This window comes from Haplochromis burtoni, unplaced genomic scaffold (assembly GCF_018398535.1).
Source record: "Haplochromis burtoni strain Fernald_Lab_line unplaced genomic scaffold, NCSU_Asbu1 Contig_139, whole genome shotgun sequence".
NCBI lineage: Eukaryota > Metazoa > Chordata > Actinopteri > Cichliformes > Cichlidae > Haplochromis > Haplochromis burtoni.
The window spans coordinates 807,687-827,970 of record NW_024582500.1 but is presented as its reverse complement, the minus strand read 5'-3'; the positions used below and the strand labels follow the sequence as shown (position 1 = coordinate 827,970).

At 40.3% G+C, this 20,284-nt stretch overlaps 2 protein-coding genes across 5 annotated transcripts in view; both read left to right on the top strand.

The window, feature by feature from the left end:
* Positions 1 to 626: 626 nt before the first annotated feature.
* clic5a (chloride intracellular channel 5a) lies at positions 627 to 12,381 on the top strand. Of its 2 annotated transcripts, none has more exons than XM_042224509.1 (6): positions 627 to 931; positions 6,698 to 6,807; positions 9,091 to 9,216; positions 9,297 to 9,403; positions 9,486 to 9,649; positions 9,743 to 12,381. In XM_042224509.1, the coding sequence occupies exons 1-6, from the start codon at positions 806 to 808 to the stop codon at positions 9,905 to 9,907; spliced, it is 798 nt and encodes a 265-aa protein (XP_042080443.1). In that variant the 5' UTR covers positions 627 to 805; the 3' UTR covers positions 9,908 to 12,381. The 2 variants fall into 2 exon arrangements, with proteins under 2 accessions (XP_042080443.1, XP_005933992.1); XM_005933930.3 differs by lacking the exon at positions 627 to 931 and adding an exon at positions 3,841 to 4,269.
* A 1,021-nt stretch (positions 12,382 to 13,402) lies between these two features.
* mgat5 (alpha-1,6-mannosylglycoprotein 6-beta-N-acetylglucosaminyltransferase) overlaps positions 13,403 to 20,284 on the top strand; it is a 110,707-nt gene continuing 103,825 nt past the window's right edge. For all 3 annotated transcript variants that reach the window (XR_006054804.1, XM_005933928.3, XM_042224486.1), the window contains exon 1: positions 13,403 to 13,552. The gene's annotated coding sequence lies outside the window, so the exon portion shown is untranslated. The remainder of the gene's footprint in view (positions 13,553 to 20,284) is intronic.

Here is a 20,284-nt window from a genome sequence, read left to right as displayed (position 1 = left end):
TTAGCTTCCACTGACCTTTCTCTCCTTTCCTGACAGAATTGCTGCTTGAACCGAGTCCTGAAAAAACCATGGCGTTTGACCGCGGCATCAAGTCTTTGCTCCTTACTAAGAGAGCCTTGTGTTAATACAGTTTTTGAACAGCACTTTGTCACTTGTTGGGTTGTGCTTTAGAGTGTGAAACATTTTTAGCCAACTTTGATTTATGGCAGGCAGTCATACAAAATATTAACTTCTAAGCTCTCTAGAATTCTACAAGCTCTTTCTCTTATATGCTGGATTTCCATGTGTGTCTACACGTGCTTTTAAACCTTGACTTGTGCTTCAGTTGTGACAAAGCTATTATGACAAATTGTCCATGCTGATAACCCAACTGACAAAACATTTCTCTGTGCAATTTTAGTTTATATGTCTTGTTGCGTTCCCTACCTAGCTTTCTCTAAATCATAAAAAATATAATAACCTCAACATTACCGTGGACAATTACAATCTGTCAAGAGTTCTGCCGCATCTGAAGTACAGTTTAGATATGTGTTCAGCTGACATAGACAGCGTGAACATAATTTTGGAATGAATGGACCCTCATATATATTTTTTAAACATGCTCATATTGGCAGAGGAGAGGCGAGGGAGCACGTCCTCTTCCTCATCCTCCTCATCGTCTTCTTCTTCTTCTCATGAGAAAGAAGAGGAGAAAGTGGAGCTGGGGAGTTCCAGTGGGGAGGAGGAGGTAGAGGAAGAAAAAGTCGAAAAAGAGGAAGAAGAGGAGAACACACAGGTAGAGCCGTTGAATGAGTTAAACTGGGAGATGGAGGTGGACAAATCACGCAGATCCTCATCCTCATCATCATCTTCATCAGCCTCTGAGAAGGAAACAGCTAAGGAGAAGCCAGTGCCTGACAAAGATGGACCAAAGGTCGTACTCTTTGTTAAGGTAGGAAAGAGAAAGGCTCCGATCAGGTGAATGTAAAATATATTGTGGCTCTACAGGACACGCACACACATACATACACGCCGTCTTCTCTTTCTTTGAACTAACTTATAGCGTCCATAAATTTCAGTCATGATTAGGTTCATATCATCGTGGTGTACAAGGTCGGTGACTATCTATAGTGTGTGAATTTATGTGGAATGTGATAAAGCCACATTTGAACCTTATGCCTCTTCAGTACAAACGTCCTTCTATTAACAGGCCATATTATTTAGTCATTTCTCTGCACATGTGTTGATGTGTGCTGGAGGGAGATACTCTGATTCTAAATATAAGCTCAGTTGAACTGACGGGAATGTTCGGAGTCAGTGCCGGGATAGTTGGGGACGGTCCCTGTCAAATGACCATGTGAAGAGTGGTATGTGCATGTGTGTTACGTATACAGTGAGAGTGTGTCCATGTTCATTTGTCTATCGAGCTTATATTAGCGATAAGCATTCTAAATCCACACATGTGCTATTACACAATCAGCACATTCCACACTAAAGTCCAGTATCACTCAAGTACACAGGGATCATAAATGTTACACATTGACACTAAAGCAGCACATAGCAATATAACCCAGAGGCCACTGCAGCAGAATTAGAGAGGCCGAAGTCTGCTGCAGGCAACAACAAAGAGCCCGCAAACTAATCCCAGGTTCTCTGAACTCTTTCATTGTGAATATCCTGATTCATTTAAACTCATCCGTTTGATGCCACTTTCTCTTAGACTCATTCTAAAACCTCTAAATTAAAACATCTGAAACACGTACCTCTGGTTAGATTCAGTTTTATAATCTTTTATTTCTTTTATCTTTTGCCTGCAAAGCAGTTTGAATAACTTCTAAGGTCTGATAAGGTGCTGTCTAAATTACCTTGCACTTACATTAGCCTTGTGTTATCTTGGGAACCAAACTTAAGTCACTAGATAGCTATACACATTTAATATACAGACACAGCTAGCTAACTCTGGTTACTGTGTACACTGCTATACTCTACATTCACTTAAACCTGACTAGCTAGCATCAGTTGCTATGATTTGACAGCTAGTAAGCTAAACATTCGATACTCATTTCTAAAGAGCACCTTTATAAAGATAACATAATAAATGATTTATTCCCTTTTTATTTTGGAAATTATTGGGTTACAGACTTTAGCATACTAATACTACTAATAATAAAAATAATAATAATAGAAGAAACTATTTTCATTTGCTTCCTTATTCACAAAGGGTCACCACAGTGAGTGACTCCACATGTTTGATTTCCTGACAGGGGAAGCTCCCTTGTGAAATAATAATAATGATAATAGTAACAATAATAATAATATAGATGCTCATCTGTAATTAGCTATATTAAAGGCTACATCATTGCTTTGACAGAGCAGTGGAAGTACAACGAGATAAAGTTCTCTTTATCCTTTACCTCCTGGAACATGTCCACAGGTCGTTTGGAAAACTCTACATACTAATTACAAATGCTCATTTGGCAGAATAGTGTGAGGGTGTTTCCTTAATGATTTATTAGCCTGTATGATGTACAAACTTTCTGTGAGAGACCAGTCATATAGTAAAGAACGTAATGCTTAGTGTAGAAAATACACTCATATTTGTCTTTCTTTTGTCAGCTGTACATTATGATTGTATACACTTTATTATTTGTGTAAAGTGCATAAGTACCAACTCCTTACAGGGTTGCCACTTATGCAAAATGTTCAAAATAGGATACACTGGTGTGACAAAAGTTTTGAATGTAAAAATAATTTAGTTTGAAAATAAAATCTGAAATATGCCAAAAACTATTATTGTAAAAATGCCTTAAATTGGATAAAATATACATCTGGTGTTATTCAGGTTGCACTTCTTAGTTCTATAGACATATCAAATGAGAAATAATTTTTTTGTATGTTTTTCATTTTACACTGCTGCCTAAAAATATCCCCATAGCACCACTATCCTTCACTTTAGGGATGGTAATGGCCAGGTTATGAGCAGTGCCTTGTTTCCTCCAGACATGACTTTTGGCATTTAGTCCAAAGAGTTCAGTCTTTTCTATTACAGTCCTTTAGGTGTCTTTTGACAAACTCTAGGCGGGCTATCATGTGCCTTTTACCAAGAAGTCTCACCATCTGCCATCAGGCCTGATTAGTCCAGCAGATATGGCTGTCCTCCTAGAAAGTTTCTCCTATCTCCACCCAGAAACCCTGGAGCTTTGTCAAAATGATTACCAGGTTCTCGGTCACCTCCCTTCTAGTCCCATTGCTCAGACTGCTCAGATAAAACCTGCAGGACACCAGCCCTCGAGCCTGGACTTCCTGCTAAAATGGAGTTTTTCCTTCCCACTGTTGCCAAGTTGCTCGTTGGGGGGGGGGGGGGGGGGGGTGTCATCTGACTATTATGGTAAGATCTTTACCTTACAATATAAAGTGCACTGATGCAACTGGTGTTGTCATTTGGCACTACATAAATGAACTGAACTGGAATAGAAGTTTAAGCTTGTGTGCAGTCCCACTATAATGTAATATCATCTGTATTAAAGGGCTATATCACAGGGCAAAAAATACAATTATGCCTAATGTTTTCTACATCAACTTTGTATGCTGTATTTAGTTATCATGTTTCTTGTTCCTGATCCCCTTTAAAACATCTTGGTCACAGGGATGAACAGCACTGATATAGGGTGCAAAACAAACCATGCACTGTGTGAGAAGCTCTCTGAATGTTTGACATCACCTTGCTGCCATGCTGACACAGACACCATGAGACCTATGGGTGGTGATGTCTGAGTCACCACAAGTCTGAGATGGTAACGATGACTCGTGGTGATTCAGAATCACCCAGCTGTTGTCCATCAAAACTGTAAGAGGTGCGAGGGGCCAGGGCACCCTTGCTCTGCTCTTTCCCTACTTACTGTATTAGTACTTTCACCAACACCCCCACCCCTCCACAGAGGGGTTATTTTTGCTCAGCAATGTCACGCCCCCACGGCTAAGAACTCAGGTAGAAAACTGAGCCCCTTACAAACACACACACCACCCCCTCCACCTTCTTTCCCTCTCTCTCTCTTCGTCACTCATGCTCAGCTGACACTCTGACAGAGCTGCTGTGGGACTGAGCTGACTTTACCAAATGGACCCGGAGGAGAATCTGCTGAAAACTGAGCTGGCTCACTAACATATACACACAAACAAATACAACTGCACTGTGGAAATAAAACACGCAAACAAAGCCAGTCTTTCTTGACCATGACGGATACTGCCACCGAGGAGGACAAAGACCCTGATATTGAGCTGTTTGTCAAGGTGGGGGTCTAAATGTGTGCATTTTGGTGTGAGTACATCAACATTTGACTAACATCAAACTAATATTCGATCATTTCTTGTCTCACTTCTGAATCTAATGTTGCTGCACATTTGTTTGCATGCTGTTGATAATGTTTTTTGTTTTTTGTATGACAAGTAACATTTAAGTTCAGTATGCACACATTATTATCACCTAAATAGCGAGTGTTTGGAATAGTGTTTGGTAAGGTGGGGGGTTAGCGGCTTCTTCAAGCGTGTGCATGCCATGTTGTTGTTGTTGTAGCGTGCTGATTTTCCGTGTGTTAACCTGACACCCACGTGCACAAACAATCTCTCTCTTGCTCTCTCCCACTGAATTATTACTGGGGTCCTTTCAGTATTGAGAGCAGCAGCTTTTAATAGCTGAAGGTTAAGCCACAATATCTGTTGGCATGTGGCGTAATACGCTAATGCATAACATGTATCCTTGCTAGGTATACTAAGTAATACACTGTCAGCCAGAAACCCTTTAACCAACTGAGATCAAAGTTGTTGACGACTACAAACCCTAACCATAACTCTAAAAGTAACCAATCAGAATATTTACATTTTACAGTCCTCACAATCAGCAGTCAAGGAAATTATGAATTATTAAACTGTTCATGAATTTGATTCTACCTAACAGAAATAAAAATATTTTAGTATTTTTTTTCCAAAAAGTCTGTTTTTCTATTCTTCAGAATAAGAGTCATCACTAGTGATGACGAGATGACTCTAAGGCAAATTCCTCCCACTTTACAAGTTACTGACATATCTGTAAAGAGAACATTCATTTCCTTTCTGAAATGAGACCATAACATGAATGTATAACCTTTCAAGTAGTTTTCATTGTGTTACTTTACTGTTTTTTATTCCTTTATTCTATTTTTGTGAACACTTGAACATATATGCCGAGTTAAGAATAATAGAAAAAGGAGACATTAGCTAGCCATGTAAGCTAGCACATCTCTCATCATCTCTAGAGTCCACAAATTAACATATTCATTTCATTTGTTTGAATTAACCGAGTGTCATTGTTTCTTAATTTTGTTTGATTCGTTTCTATCCAAACTGAGTCTCTAACAGATCCAGACAAACTGTTTTCCTTATTTCTGGTCTTTATGCTAAAATGAACTGACTGGCTAACTAGTCAACTTTAAGCTATCTGGTTGAGCTTTTAGCTTGTTTTGAGACTGTTAGTGGATTTAAAAAATAATAATTTTATAGATTAAAATTCAGATTCTAATATACATTCTGATATATATATATATCTACCGATATTTTTTTAATTGAGGTTTTGCAGAATTGTGACCATTGACCACTTGGTGTTAATCATTTTTATTGTCAGTCGTGGTGCTGCTAAAGGATCAGTTGAAAAAGACCCACCTGGCAACCACCAGTCGTGAGGGGAAAAAAAGAGTATTCCCTAACTGGCTGTGAGTGTTCTCTGCAGCCGCTGAGAAATTTACCACTAAAGTCACAGTTAGGCAAGTCTACAGACTGGTCAGTGAACTTTCCCTTTGCTAGCTGCAGCTATCAACAAGGGCAGGAAGAGAATCCTGTTTTTTGTTACTTTCTTGCTGGTTTTGATAGAAGAAGAGGTTGGATTGGAGAAGTGAATCGGAAACAATGGTAGCTTACTGTATACAGTAGATGCAGTGAGCATTTAATTTCCAATTACCACAAATCACATGAAAATATGATTTAAGTGGCATATAAGTCAGGTTCTTCACATTGCAACTGATTAAAATGTATATATTATGCAACATTCAGCGCTTCAGTGTCTTATGTACTGTACCTGAATGGATGGCAACAGCAATGAGAAAATTCTTGAAACACTATAAGCTTTATACAGTACATTTTTGGCTAAAATGGGTTTTCGTGTCTTAAAATAAGATTGAAAAATATTTTAGGTGAAGTATGAGTGTTTCCTCGGCTCGACAGTGAGCGCTGTTGTATGATTTGATACACACTGCTGCAGTAGGTAGGGACCAGAAGTCCAAACAGGCAGTGAAGCATGTAATGGAAGCAGCGTGGATTATTCATGTTAGACCTGGTGTCTCGTTACAGTGTCCTGTTGCAGCTTTGCATTCACGCACACACTGAAGAACACATGTACACAAACATACACACTTTCTATTTCGATAATATACACACAAGCCCAACTGCAAAACCCCCGCTTCACACTATAAAGCACTGATTCTTTGTCTTTCACTGTGCCAGTGAGCTGATTAATTGATAGCTCATCGGGACTGCATGCATTGTGTGCAAGTGTGTGAATCAGTGTATGTGTGTAAATGTGTCTGTCAGTGGATTCTTGCATGCATTAAAAGAAGAGTAAGTCAGCATTCATCTCTATGTATTACAAATGCACATTCTGTTTTGTACTCAGCTCTAAACTATATTACAGGCTGGGAGTGATGGCGAGAGCATTGGAAACTGTCCTTTCTCCCAGCGCCTCTTCATGATCCTGTGGCTGAAAGGTGTTGTCTTCAACGTCACCACTGTTGACCTAAAGAGGTAATAACTAAATGTTATTGTGTTAAATGATAACACAGTGTTGTGCTGTCAAGTTACAGTTCACAATCAAGCCATTTACATATTATAAAGTATATAAAATATCTCAACTGGTGTTTTTTGTTGTTTGGGTTGGGGTTTTTGTGCCTGTTTTTATTTGAGCCCCAAAATTCATATAAATTCTTCTCTTGGTTGCATTACTTGTAAAAATAAATAAATAAATTAATTAATTAATAGATACACAATGTAATGCAAATAAAGCTTTGTCACAATATTAGTATTACGTTTAGATCTGTATTTTCAGCTGCACAGTTGTAGGAACAGGAATTCTGTCTGTTTTGCTCTTTGTTAAAGTAAGGCAAGGCAAGTTTATTTATATAGCACAATTCAACAACAATTGGTGATTTGGGTGTCCAAATTCATAGACTCTTCCAAATGGTCCTCCTTCTTCCCAGATTTGAAGCAGAGGTCGGGTGTATCCTTCGTGGCCCAACCTATCCCAGAATTCATAGCGTGGCCCAGCCAATTCCAGTTTCCAACAATCACTTAGTTTTACTCTTATTATCTTTCTGAGTCACAAAATAAACTTTTAAATATTTTCAGGCGAGAAGTAGCTGGTAAACTTCAAATATCTGTTCGGTTTATCAAGGTATCACATATTTCCAAAAGTGCTCCGATGTTTTCGGAGACATTTGTTTCCCAGCTCGATAGCTAGCCAGCAAGAACACCGGACTCCAGGCACATTGTTTTCATACCGCCTGCGGTCTTTTGTTACTCAGGTTAAACATGATACATAAGGCTACGTCCACACGTTTGAAAACACAGATTTTTCTATGTGTTTGCACCTTTCGTCCAGACATAAACGGCGTTTTTGGTCACTGAAAACTGAGGCTACGTCCACACGTACCCGGGTATTTTTGAAAACGCAGATTTTTCTATGCGTTTGCACCTTTCGTCCACACGTAAACGGCGTTTTCGGTCACTGAAAACGGAGATTTCTAAAAACGCCGGCCAGGGTGGATATTTTCGAAAACTCGTTTTTGCATTTACGTGTGGACGAGAAAAACGGAGAAAACGCAGCGTCAAAGGTGTGCGCCTTTTTTGACGTCACACTGTGCGCCACGTTATTGTTTCGGTGAAATGAATTTCTACAATACTGTTACTGTTAATTGTACTCTCTGCAGTGTTTAAATGCTTACATATACACACAGTTACTGTCCCTCCACACATACGACTCGTTCTGCTTCTATGCCCCAGCTTTGTTTACTTTTTCCCACCGAGGCTTCTAGACTTCTGATTGGCCAACATTTCTGCACGGTTAGGAATCTAGCGCCACCTGCTGCTTTGGCATGTTCATAGCAGCGTTTTCCTTCATTTCTGCCTTTATGTGTGGACGGGATTATTTTTTAAAACGGAAACGGAAAATCTCCGTTTTCAAAAATACCCGTGTACTGTGGACGTAGCCTAAGTCACTTAGATAACTTAAACAGTTATTGTTTGGCTTTTTTCAGTGTTTTATTTGTTTGTGAGTAAATCAGTTTGGCTGAGATTAAAGTTATAGTTTTACACAGCTGAATAAACGTTCAAACAGAAAACTGATTAAACAGAAGTGTGAGATGGTCGAGAATTTACGCCAGTGTCCTGTTATATTTTAGATAGCAAGGAGCAGACGGCTGAGTTTATTAAACTCCACAGAGACAGCGGTGATGCAAATCTGAAGGCTAGACCGTCCCATTTCACAGCTGCTCACTTCCAGCCTACACGGCCTTCGGAGGACCCGACCCACGTAGACCGCAAAAGCCGGGTCCTAAGGAGGATGCAGCCTCTGAATTTGGACACAGCTTAGATGTAGCGTTTTATTGAAACGTGTAAACATACTACGAAATGTATTACATTGTATATTGTATGACTATCTTTTTAACATTCTTTTATAAGCTTTATTGGAATTTCTTTAAGCAGTCTTTGAGAATAGTTCCTAGTTCTGTGACTTGAAATAGCCATAAAACAAACATTGTTAAATAAGAAAAAAAATGTTTGATATTGTTGCAGTATTACACAAACCTAATTAACATTTTCTTTCATCGAGAAAAGTTAAAAATAGCTTTCAGAGGTCTATTTAATTACGCTCTGGCTCCAAGTGCTGCTCTGAGATATACATGACGGTAATAAACAAAATCTCTGAGGGTCGCAATTAAGTTTTAAGAGCCTCATTACTACATTATCAGTGTTATTACATATTTGACATATTTATTGAAGAGGGTGTAAAAATGATTCCACTCTAATCAGGAAACCAGCTGATCTTCACAACCTGGCTCCTGGGACACACCCGCCCTTCCTCACTTTCGAAGGGGAAGTTTACTCTGATGTCAACAAAATAGAGGAATTCCTGGAGGGAAAGCTGGCTCCACCGAAGTAGGTCTCACACACAGACAAAAAGAGATTGGTAAATAGGCCAGGTAACAACCCGAAACAATGTTCTGCTGTTTTTTCAGGTACCCCAAACTTGCAGCAAAGAATCGTGAATCCAACACAGCAGGAAATGACATATTTGCCAGATTTTCAGCTTTTGTCAAAAACACAAAACCGGATAAAAATCGAGGTGAGCATGCAGCACCCAATATGTCTGTAATTGGGTTTGTCGTCTTTTAAAATCCTATGGTAATGCTTCCTGTGTGTTTTAGCTTTAGAGGCCAATCTAAACAAGGCCCTGGCTAAGCTGGACGAGTACCTGATTAGTCCTCTCCCTGATGAGGCAGATGAGGGAGAATCCGCCCGCAAGTTCCTGGACGGAAATGAGCTGACACTTGCTGACTGCAACCTTCTACCAAAGCTTCATGTCGTTAAGGTAGCCTCCGCCGGAGTGGTTTCTTTATCTTCAGCTACTTTAATCATTTAACTTTGGCTTTTAGCAGTGTCGAAATAACTTGCGCTTTTACAGGTGGTTGCAAAGAAATACAGAAACTATGAGATCCCGTCAGAGTTCAAAGGTTTGTGGCGGTACCTCGGAAATGCTTACAAACAGGACGAATTCATCAACACCTGTGCAGCTGATGTGGAAATCGAGCTAGCCTATAAGGATGTCGCCAGGAGGCTGGGGAAATGAATGCATCACAAGCACCCAAGAACCTTTTTATCTTTTATTGAGAAATTTCTAATAAATCGCTTCTTTTTTTGAAAACCATTACTTACACTTTTGGCACAGTGTGTGTCACTTGTAATAGTAATATAGTAAATATGTTTAACTGTAGCACACTGGTGTGATGTTTCAGAGAAGGTGCTAAAAATCATGAATAGTGTTTGTAATGGTACTGTGTAGCAGCATGTCTGACGCATCAAACGATGCTTGCAAACTAAAGAGGCTGAAAATAGTTTCATAATGATTACATTACAATCATTTTTCAAAAAAGATTCAATGAGGAAATATGTATGAAGTTTGCAGCTCAGTGTTTAGTATAGTAAATCCCTGCCTTAAGCAACAACTGTCCAGTCATCGGTGATTAATGAACTGACAGCAGGTGAACTAAGTAAAATTGCCTGGGGAGTGTAGTTCACACTACATTCAAACACAATGATCAAAGCGAAAATTTACAAGTAGGAAAAAACTGTAGCATTAAAATCAAATGCCAGCAAAAAATTTTTAAAAAAGAAAGACAAACAAACAAAAACCATTCCGTTAAATTTAGCGCAAATAAAAAAAAAATCCCTTTTTGTTTACAGGTCATGCAAATATAACACACCCTACTATTCGTAGTCAAGTGCAAGGAAGGACTGCTTTGCTTTGTACAGATAGTTTTGTGGTGGTATTGTACCAAGCAACATTACATCGTTAGCCTCTAGAAACATTATGTGTTAATAAACACTAATAATTAAATAAGTAGCAATAGCTGACACCTCGCATACTCAATTTTACTTTTACAACTTCATATTAAACATATTAAAAACTACCGATAGGCAGATATTTTCACAGCTGGGAAACCTTTTAAATCACAAAACCGTCCCAGTATTCTTTTATGGTTTACATGGGTCAGATTCTCTGCATATATTGGTCATTCTTTTAGCCTTTCTTGGGTAAATAAACAAATAATAATAAAATAATAATAATAGAATAATAAAAAAAATAAAGAAACTGTTGTATTTGTTGGAGTTTTATTTTTGCTTTAACTTTTGCCAAGTTAGCCTTAATTTGCTAATTGGCTAGCTTTTTCTTCAAGGCTCATAGACAGGGGCGCCTCCGAGAGGGGGCCACTGAGAGGGGGGGGGCGGTGTTGTCAAGAGAAAGGAAGACCATACAATAATACAATAAGGTGAAACATTAACTTTTATTCCGGCATATATAATATTTGTCATTCGTATTTCCTGTTGTGACTCCCACCCCGCACAATATTTTTCAAGTAACCTATATTTGACAACAGCATAACAAAACGTAAGTTCGGTTTTTGGTGTGCCACCCCAATATTTTTAGTGGCCACCCCTACGGAAAAAAAATTCTGGAGGCGCCCCTGCTCATAGATGCAACATTTGTCAGCATAGCTGCCTAAGCAACACACACACACATTTAGCATAATTGCCTATGTTGCTTTAGCTAGCGATGCTCTAAAGTTGATGTTAACAGTCATTCAAACCAAGGTGTCAAAGGTGTAGGAAAAATTTTTGTAAAAATTTGCACTCGACAGATCCCCAAACAGCCAGTGAGTGTTAGGAGGTTAAGATGTGTTTATCCCAATTTCTACTAAAGTATTATCTCCTTACTAATTAAAATCATATTTTTGGTGTCATAAATGTCTTGGATATTGGTTAATCTAACTGTTCTGTTTGTTTGTTTCTTTTTTTTCCCTGTTGATTTTGATATGATTTTGTGTTTTCCAGTTTTCCTGAGTGTTTGAGGAAAGCACTGCTAAAAACGTGTCTCAGCCAAAGCAGTTTGTCTTTTACTGGTGCAGCGTCAGCGCTGTGATGGCCTTCCTTTTTCTAACAAGACAATTAACCATTTATTTGATCAGTTATATACAGAGTACAAGACAGATTTTCTTAAAAAGTTACAAATCTTTGTTTTTCTTTTGTTAATATAGTTTTCTTGTTATATTGTATTGCCTCACACTGTAGTTTACAGCAAATACTTACTCTGTAGCCCTTTTTTAATAGGTTACAGTCTTGTTTTCAACAATAACTTTCTTTTTCTAATTAACAAACAACAATGCTCTCAGTCTGGGAAATCAGCCTGTAATAAAAAGATCATACATGACAGTAACCACCTAAATAAACCAAATTTAGCTAGTTCCTTTATGCACACTGATGGTAGAGGATTTAATCACGGGTGCCTTAGTGAGAATCAAGTCACCTCAGCCTTCGGCTCTATGTCTGTACAGTAATTTATGCATGTTTGAATATGATAGGAATGTGAATTTTTCATGTCATCTCTGTAGAGCTGCTGGGAAAAAAACCCAAACTTCATATGTCTGTAAATGATCAACTACTATATTTGTCTTCTCTCTGATGATTGCAAGCCACTGTGTAGTCTGTCTTGCTTATTTGAATATTAAATCTATTTTCTCAGAGGCTGACCTTGGGGCTCGTGGTTTTTCACTGGAAACTGTTTCATCACGCATGCTGCGGTCTAGTCATACAAAAGATCAGTGAACAATTGACACCACTGACGTTCCCAGTAAAACACAAAACAGGTTTTCTCTGATTTGTTTATGGAAATACATTTCGTCATATTCCACGACAGCACAACCACCCACTTTATTTCCACTCAGGCTGAAAATGCCTTTCTCTGGAGGTTATGAATACAGCTTTCTCGCAAGCTTTAGATCGAACTTCTCTGTTTTCATGGGTCAGTGAAAAGTGTAATTTATTTGCATTGCAGTATTTTTTTTTTAATTTCCTGAATTCTGATATCAGTATCTGCTCGAAGGTATGATCCCGGTTGAATGAGAAAATTCACTGTATATGTAACAGCAGGACAGATGTGCAAAAAGGACCGTGAAGGAGCAGCAATTGACAGTAATGATGACTGAGTGCTTTACAGTCCAGATATGAACAGTCTGTGGCTTCTACCAGCCAGCAGATGGCAGCAAACACAAAGTTTTATTGCTCTGTAACAGAGCGTATATAAAGCAAGGAGCATGCAGTTAGGGACCGTCTTAATATAGGTGTCTTCTTTCTGTTAAACAGTCACATTTAAAGGGAATTGCCACCTGTCATAAATGTCATTAAAAACAAACAAAAAAGATAATTGTGGTATAAAATCATATCATGTTTCTTTGAAGCCTGATCATCTGTTGTGCTAATCACTATCAGAAAAGATAGATAAAAAGCAGCATTGATGTGTATTGACACTTTGTTCACTATAGATCCTTCTCTGTATTATACGTAATATAATAATAATAATAATTATTATTATTATTATTATTACTATTATTATTATTAGTAGTAGCGGTGGTGATGGTATTAGTGTAAGTATTATTAGTATATTAGCAGTAGTATTATTATTAGCAGCAGTATTAATAGTAGCGATACAGTTTTATGGTTATGTGCGTTTTTCCGCGGACTGGTAACACGCGGACGGTCCCTGAGCGCTTATTCGCCTTGCAAGTGGGCAGAGCGAACACAGAGGCTCGTGCGCTGTGCCCAGAATCTCTCTGGTATATTCAACATAACGACGTCTCCGCACGCTCAATGTGGGGTCTCAAGCCTTAAAACCATCTCGTAGCATCACGGCGGGCTGCCGACAGAAACCACTGCAAAGGTGAGACCAGTCTTTCCCCACAGCAACGGCTCCGGGGCTCGCTTTCTGCCCCGTAGTTAGGGTTATATCGCTGGAAGAAGAGGCGCAGTGTTTTGCCTTGTGTGCTCGGGAGTGGGCGACTTGTCATTGCGGCTGTTTTGTTGTGAAATGTGTGGTGGTCGTAGCTAGGAAGCTAGACAGCTAGGCATCTCCCTATTCCAAAGCAAAGCTAGGATAGCCTGATAGCTGGCACGAAAGGCAGCTGGATGTGTAAAAGGCGAGCCCAGTGGTGGGTAACAGAGCTGAATAGCTAACGTGAACGCTAGCTGATTTTTCGAGCCAGTTGGGGAGTCAGGACGTTAATCGCCGCAGCGAGCAGGGGGTCCCATTGTTATTACACTGCCGGTTTAGCTAGCTTATAACTAAAACTACAGTAACGCGGTGTTACAGTGAAGGCGGCGATGGCTGCTCTTTTTGCCCGAATGGCATCACTACGGAGAACAGGCTGTTCAGGAATAACAAAAAGCCCAACTCTCAGGTCATTGTAATATGTCTCGGTCAAGGACAGTTTATTTAAGCAGCCTCGGAGCAGCTGTCTGCACTTCACCAGGAGAGCTCCGTGTTGTTTCACTCCACGGAGCTGTTAACCGGACGAAGGTGAGTCGTTAACATTCCGCGGTGTGTGGCTGACAGACGACCTTGTTCTTCTCGCACTGTGTTGCACTTCCTCGTGTTTTTTAAGAGCACTTTCTTAACTCGGTGAAACAGTAACCAGGCATTCCAGCTTGTTAGACACGAGCGAGGGAGACGCGTCTGCTCCGAGGTGATGTTGCGTTTTGGTGACACAGGCTGATATAGCAGGCTGTGGAAGTTAATCGTGTTAATTCTTGCCCCGTGGGCCCCCCCGGCGTTTTCTCTGGAAGAACCTGCGTTTTTGATCAGCTGCCCGGAAAAGGACCGGTGTTTGAAAATGAAAGGAAATGCCTGGAAAAAATACCAGGGCAGGCAAAGCTGGTCATACCTGGTAACAAGGACATACAGAGAGTGAGAGATTCTTTGTGTGCTCATTGCTCAAGCACTCAGCTCGCCAGAGCAGGCCACTCATTTCAGCGTGCACCCATTAGTAGCCTCATGTAATCAGGTTATGACACACTGATTTGATCATATGAAATGCATCCTGCTTGATTATCATGCAGGCTCCAAATGTGATTGTATTGTCTACACAAAGGATGTAAAGATGTCTTTAAACATGTGTGGTGGTAAAAGTTTGGCGATTTCCCCCCAGAATGGGAGGAAATCCTGTATTATTAGACGTGACCCAGCAAAACCTCACCTCCTTCCTGCTTATGATCCTCGACTGTACGCTGTGAGCTAATGCTGGGAGTAGTGTCCATCCAGAGGTGAGCCACTGACTGCCCTCTGGCTTTATAAAGAGCTCTTTGAGTTGCTTTTTTTTGCTGCTGGAGCCTTTGGGATTATAAATCCTGAGGAAAAGGAGCTTTGCTTCAGTGGCATGCTTCACTGGCAAGAAATCGTTGGAGAGTGCGTGTGTGCAAGTGTGAGGGGAGGGTGTGCTCTGGTGGGCTCCAGTGGAGAGCCAGCAGAAGCAGCAGAGGGGTGAGGAAGGAGGGACTGAAGATGGAGGGATTGAGGCACTGTGGTGATGATGGAAACCACACAGGGAAAATAGAACACTTGGCTTTTCTGTGATTAAAAGGCTCCTGTTTCTCTTAGGACAAACACACCTGTGTTTCTGCTGTGTGCCAGCTTTCTGGCTACTGATCGCTGAGCTAAAAAAATCAGTATGGTAAAAGCCAGCGATTTCTGAAAGTTATCAGATTTCCAATGGGGCTGCACTGTTATATCGGCCAGTATTGGCTTTGTTAATTGATATCCGTATCTAAGCAAACAATGTGTGGCAGTGGCCAGCATTTATTTGTTGTGTCACATTGGTTTTCAGTGTTTCCAAAAAGCCAGAGATCTCTGAAAGTGATTGGTACTTCCCTGTTGTAAATCCAATATCCAGGATCGTTTTTGGCTGCTTGTGGCCCTTTTGACTGACATCGGTCAATGTTCAGTTAAGCTGTCAATGGACAAAATTGAAGTATTTCCATATATTTCAGTAAGACTTGAAAGCAAATACATTTGTAGTAGGTTGCACCAATATACCCTGCATATATTCATATTGGTTGATGGCTCTGTGGTTGACTGACATCAGTTAATCACAAACACGGTATGAAAGATGGACCTAACTTCCAGGTTGGAAAAATAAAGCCAGCATGGAAGTGCCTTAAGCCTGAATTGTATTTGAAGGCCACCAGATGGCGATAGCAATTATTATTATTTGTAAATAATAGAAACCATCCATCCATTCGCTTCCGCTTATCCTTTTCAGGGTTGCTGGAGCCTATCCCAGCTGTCATAGGGCGAGAGGCGGGGTACACCCTGGACAGGTCGCCAGTCTGTCGCAGGGCTAACACATAGGGACAGACAACCATTCACACTCACATTCAATTTGGATTATCCAATTAACCTATCCCCACAAGCTGCATTTCTTTGTATGGTGGGAGGAAGCCGGAGTACCCGGAGAGAACCCACGCAAACACGGGGAGAACATGCAAACTCCACACAGAAAGGCCTGATGGTGGAATTGAACTCAGGACCTTCTTGCTGTGCGGCAACAGTGCTAACCACCGTGCTAATAGAAACCTTGTCTATAAATTTCTTTGTTGCACTTTGTTGCATAGTTCACTGGCTACAAAGGTCGGGGCCACTTTGCATTGCTAATTGTTATTTACCAGTCACTGAGCTCATCAACTTTCTCTGGTCTCTTATCTCCTTTCCTCGGAACAAATGCGGCAATAATAAAACTGAAAATAGAAAAAAGAAAAAGAATATTGCCATGGGCTGTTGGTCATATTGTTATGTTGTTTCGTTGTATTAGTATTGGCCCAGAATTTTGCGATCCCTAATTTCCAATTGTATTAAATGACATTTTCATATTATCAGCTTTTTTGCTATTTCCTCTCTGAACTGGTTCTTTCCCACAGTGCAGTCACTTCTTTACAGGTGGTGAAAGGGCTGGTGTAAGCTCTGCTGATTCATAACCCTCCCCTGTTTTGTCAAACCTGGAATAATAAAAGTAGTGCACCATGGTCCAGAGAATCTGGTTTTACCTGTCTGCCAACATAAATGTCACTGCTGGAGCTTTAATGAGAGGAAGGGGGGACATTTTGCCACTTGTGACATCTTTAAAGGGTTTTAGAGGATTTGGCCGTGCATTACGAGTGAAGAGCAGAAAAAGGATTAGTTTTATGTTGGGGAAAGTGAAGTGTTACGGTTTAGAGCTTTAATGTAGTCAGTGAAAGTCGGTACAGGCATGTTAGTGTTAGTGCATGTATGTCATGCTGGAACATTGCCCTTAAATGCTGCACTTGATTTATAGAACAGCTGAGTCAGCTGAGGATAATTTGCCCATGTGTAAAATTTAAGGTGTGTGTTTCCATGTTTTTCTCACTTTAATGTTTTCGTGTGCCATGTTTTTGTAATCATTAACAACAACAAAAAAGCTTTTATGCATCACGAACAGGAAGAAGGAAGAGCTTTGTGTAGCTTCAGCACCCCACCTGTGGTTACCATACATGTAGGTCATGTTGTGGCCTGTTGAACCTGTCCTTCCTGGTCTGTAGTGCCTGAGCTGCAAAGGCTCAGGCCCACAAAGAGCAGTTCCTGTAAAGTCAGCCCTGCAGGTTCTGGGTATTCACAGGTTGAGTTTGGGTTCTGGCATCATCTTTCTGCTGCTGTGTTTACCACGTACTTGTGGTGTTAGTGTTTTTTTTTCAGGTATTGTTAAACAATACTAGGGTTCGATGTAACCGCTGTCTCTATAGCCAAAAGTCTGTCGGGCAAGTTGATTGGTCGGCTGCTGGCTTGTTTGGGCCAGCAACAGTGTTTCCACCAAGCGCAGATATGACTTCACCTTTTTTGTTGTTGGTGATGTGGGGCTGGACACAGAGAACAATTACTAAAAGAACATATACAATGACTGTAAAATATATTTAGAGACACAGAGTACGCACACAAAGTGTGTGCATACAAAGTATTGCCAGATTTAGCCCAGTCAGCCTCCATTTTTGACATCGCAACAACAGCTAAGATGGTGCTGTTATGGTTTATGATGCAGCAAAAACGCACAACAAGGTAACCCAGGTGTTTCCTGACCATGTTTCCTCACATACAAGGTCTTGAATAATCAGGCACCATCTTATCTTAAAGACTTCATACTACTGTATCACCCCAGTAGTGCACTGGGAGCACTCTCAGACTGCTGGTTAATGTGTCGTTTCTAGGATATTTAGAAGAAGAATGGGAGACGGAGCCTTCATCTTTCATGCCCCTCTTTGGATTCGGGATACAGACAGCCTCTTGGTCAGCCAAGCTACTGAAGAGATTTTTAATCTCAAGAGTTTCACTTCTTCGTTAAATAAAGTAAATAAATAAAACAGCCAAACTGGGTTTCTGCTGGGTTTTGCCTCCGTATTACTACCATCCTGCTGATCTTAATTACTCTGACTTTTTTCCTCCTCTTTTTAAGCACATCTGTGGCTCACCACCTACTTCTTTTCCTTAAGTCTGTGTGAGAGCCACTGTGTTCCCTTTTGGGAGGCCAGTCTGATTCTCAGTCTCAGCTGACGGTCCTCCCAGCCGTCCATGCTGCCTATGATCACAGTTGATTGGATTTAGACTTCTGTGCTGGACCTGGATTTCTCAGTGTGGAGATAAAGGTTTAAGGTCAGGCACACTGTTCAAAGCTCTGAATAAATATGGCTGAGGGAGCTGTCACCAAGCTCGATCCCTTCCTGTAAAGATAACCCGATGGTGCTTAACGGCACTCTGGTGTTTCTTTTCAAACATTTTCTTGTTATTCAGCATTTTGTCTGTATCTTTATTGAATTCAAATTGTGTGTCATATTAGCAGATTGTGTAATTGTATCTATCGGTATCAACATCTTTGGCGATACCAATGGCTTGTTTTGTCTGATTAACAGAAAAATCCAAATATGTCTTATTTGTAAAGATGGAAAAGAGTGAAGAGCGGTACAAGCTGACATAATTAAGAACTCCAGCTTCTTCTGACAATCCACAGACATGCATGGATTAGGTAAAGTTGGTATTGTAAATTGGCCGTAGGTGTTCGCTGCAACCCCTGAATTGGATAAGTGGAAGAAAATGGGTGGATGGGAAATGATGGGTCAGCGGTGGTAGTGCTGGTAGACGAGCAGTTCGCCGGTAGCTACGGGCTGCCTGTCTGCTTACAGAGAGTGCTTGTCTGTTCTGTCTGGTCAATATGATGTCAGCTGATAAAAATGTTACACCTGGAACTCGTCTGTTTACAGCACCAACAAAATAAAGTACTGACAGTGTGGGTCGTTGTTACTGACAGACTGTTGTTTCATCTGGCTGAAAATAACGGGGTGTCTATAGAAGACCAGCAGTTTGAGAGGACTACTGAAGCTAAAGCCACGTTCGTAATGACTAGCTACCCCTGGCGGAGGTCAGGTGGGGCTTCTGTGCACACAGCCAAAGACGTGTTCTTGAGATGACCATAGTTGGGATACCTGCTCTCACTGTCATTGTACTCTTTACAGAGAGTAGGAAAAAACTGTCTGAGCTCATTATTTAAAACAGTTTCCAAGGTAAATATGAATATTCACTACGGTAACTTATTACATTTAAATATAATATATCAGAAGATAATGAAAAGCATAAACAGCTAATTTAAACTGAGCAAAAGAAATGTATCTAATTAGCATTTTTATTATTCACTTCTACAGTTTAGTCACTCATTCATGTGTAAATATGCAGATTAGAATAGGCCTACATTGCTGAAATTACTCATTGCACTTAGCTAGTAAATATGTGACTAATATCTTATTGTATATGTAGGTATGGGTAAATAATATTTCAAGCAATACTGAAAATAAAACAATGGAGATGGTTGTGTTCACACATCTTATCAGCAGATCCACTGGAAGCTCAATCAAATATGGAAAAATAATCACTTTCTCTTTTCTCTCTACTTCTATGGTGGCCTCACTGTCACCATCTCAAGCCTGTTGAAGTTTTGTCTTATTAAATCTGATCCTTGTTTATTCATGAAGGTGTTTTTTTTCTTCTAAAAAAAAAAGTGACTGAATGGAGATCTCATTAACATTGATCTGGGTGCCTAGATAAACTTCCCGCCCGACTCCCAAGCCCAGGATTGGCTGCTGATATCTGGTTCCAAGCTGGATTCACACCAGTAAGGTGACAAAGCCGCAGCATGGTCTGTTTCTCTGGAGGGCCCATATGAATAATTAAGAGGTGGAGCTTATGTGAAGGAGTCAGTTAAGATGCAGAGTCACAGTGGTCTCCATGGTAGCAGGATCATATTATCAGGATCACGTCTCCTTTGGCCAGGTGACAGTCGAAATAGGACTGTGTTAGGCTGAGAGAGATTGGCCTGGAAGGAGGATTTTTATTTCAACTGGATCGTTTCACAACATCCGTGAGTCAAAACTTTGGTTTAGATTCATTATTTTGTGGTCAAAGTTGTGCAGCTGTTCATATTTCATTACTTTTCCATGACTGGGTCTGTGGTGTTTTTCACCCAGCTGAAACCAAATAAGGAAACTGCAGGTGGAAGTGACCCTCAGGCTGGTGCTACGTCAGGTTCCAGCAGTTCCTGGCTGCATTAGAGCTGTCAGCAATAAC

Excerpts from the sequence above, each read along its gene's own strand:
- clic5a (XM_042224509.1), top strand. The coding sequence starts at position 806 with ATGGAGGTGGACAAATCACGCAGATCCTCATCCTCATCATCATCTTCA. Across the intron at positions 6,808-9,090 it reads ACCACTGTTGACCTAAAGAG|GAAACCAGCTGATCTTCACA; the intron begins GTAATAACTAAA and ends CACTCTAATCAG. Across the intron at positions 9,650-9,742 it reads CAAAGCTTCATGTCGTTAAG|GTGGTTGCAAAGAAATACAG; the intron begins GTAGCCTCCGCC and ends GCGCTTTTACAG.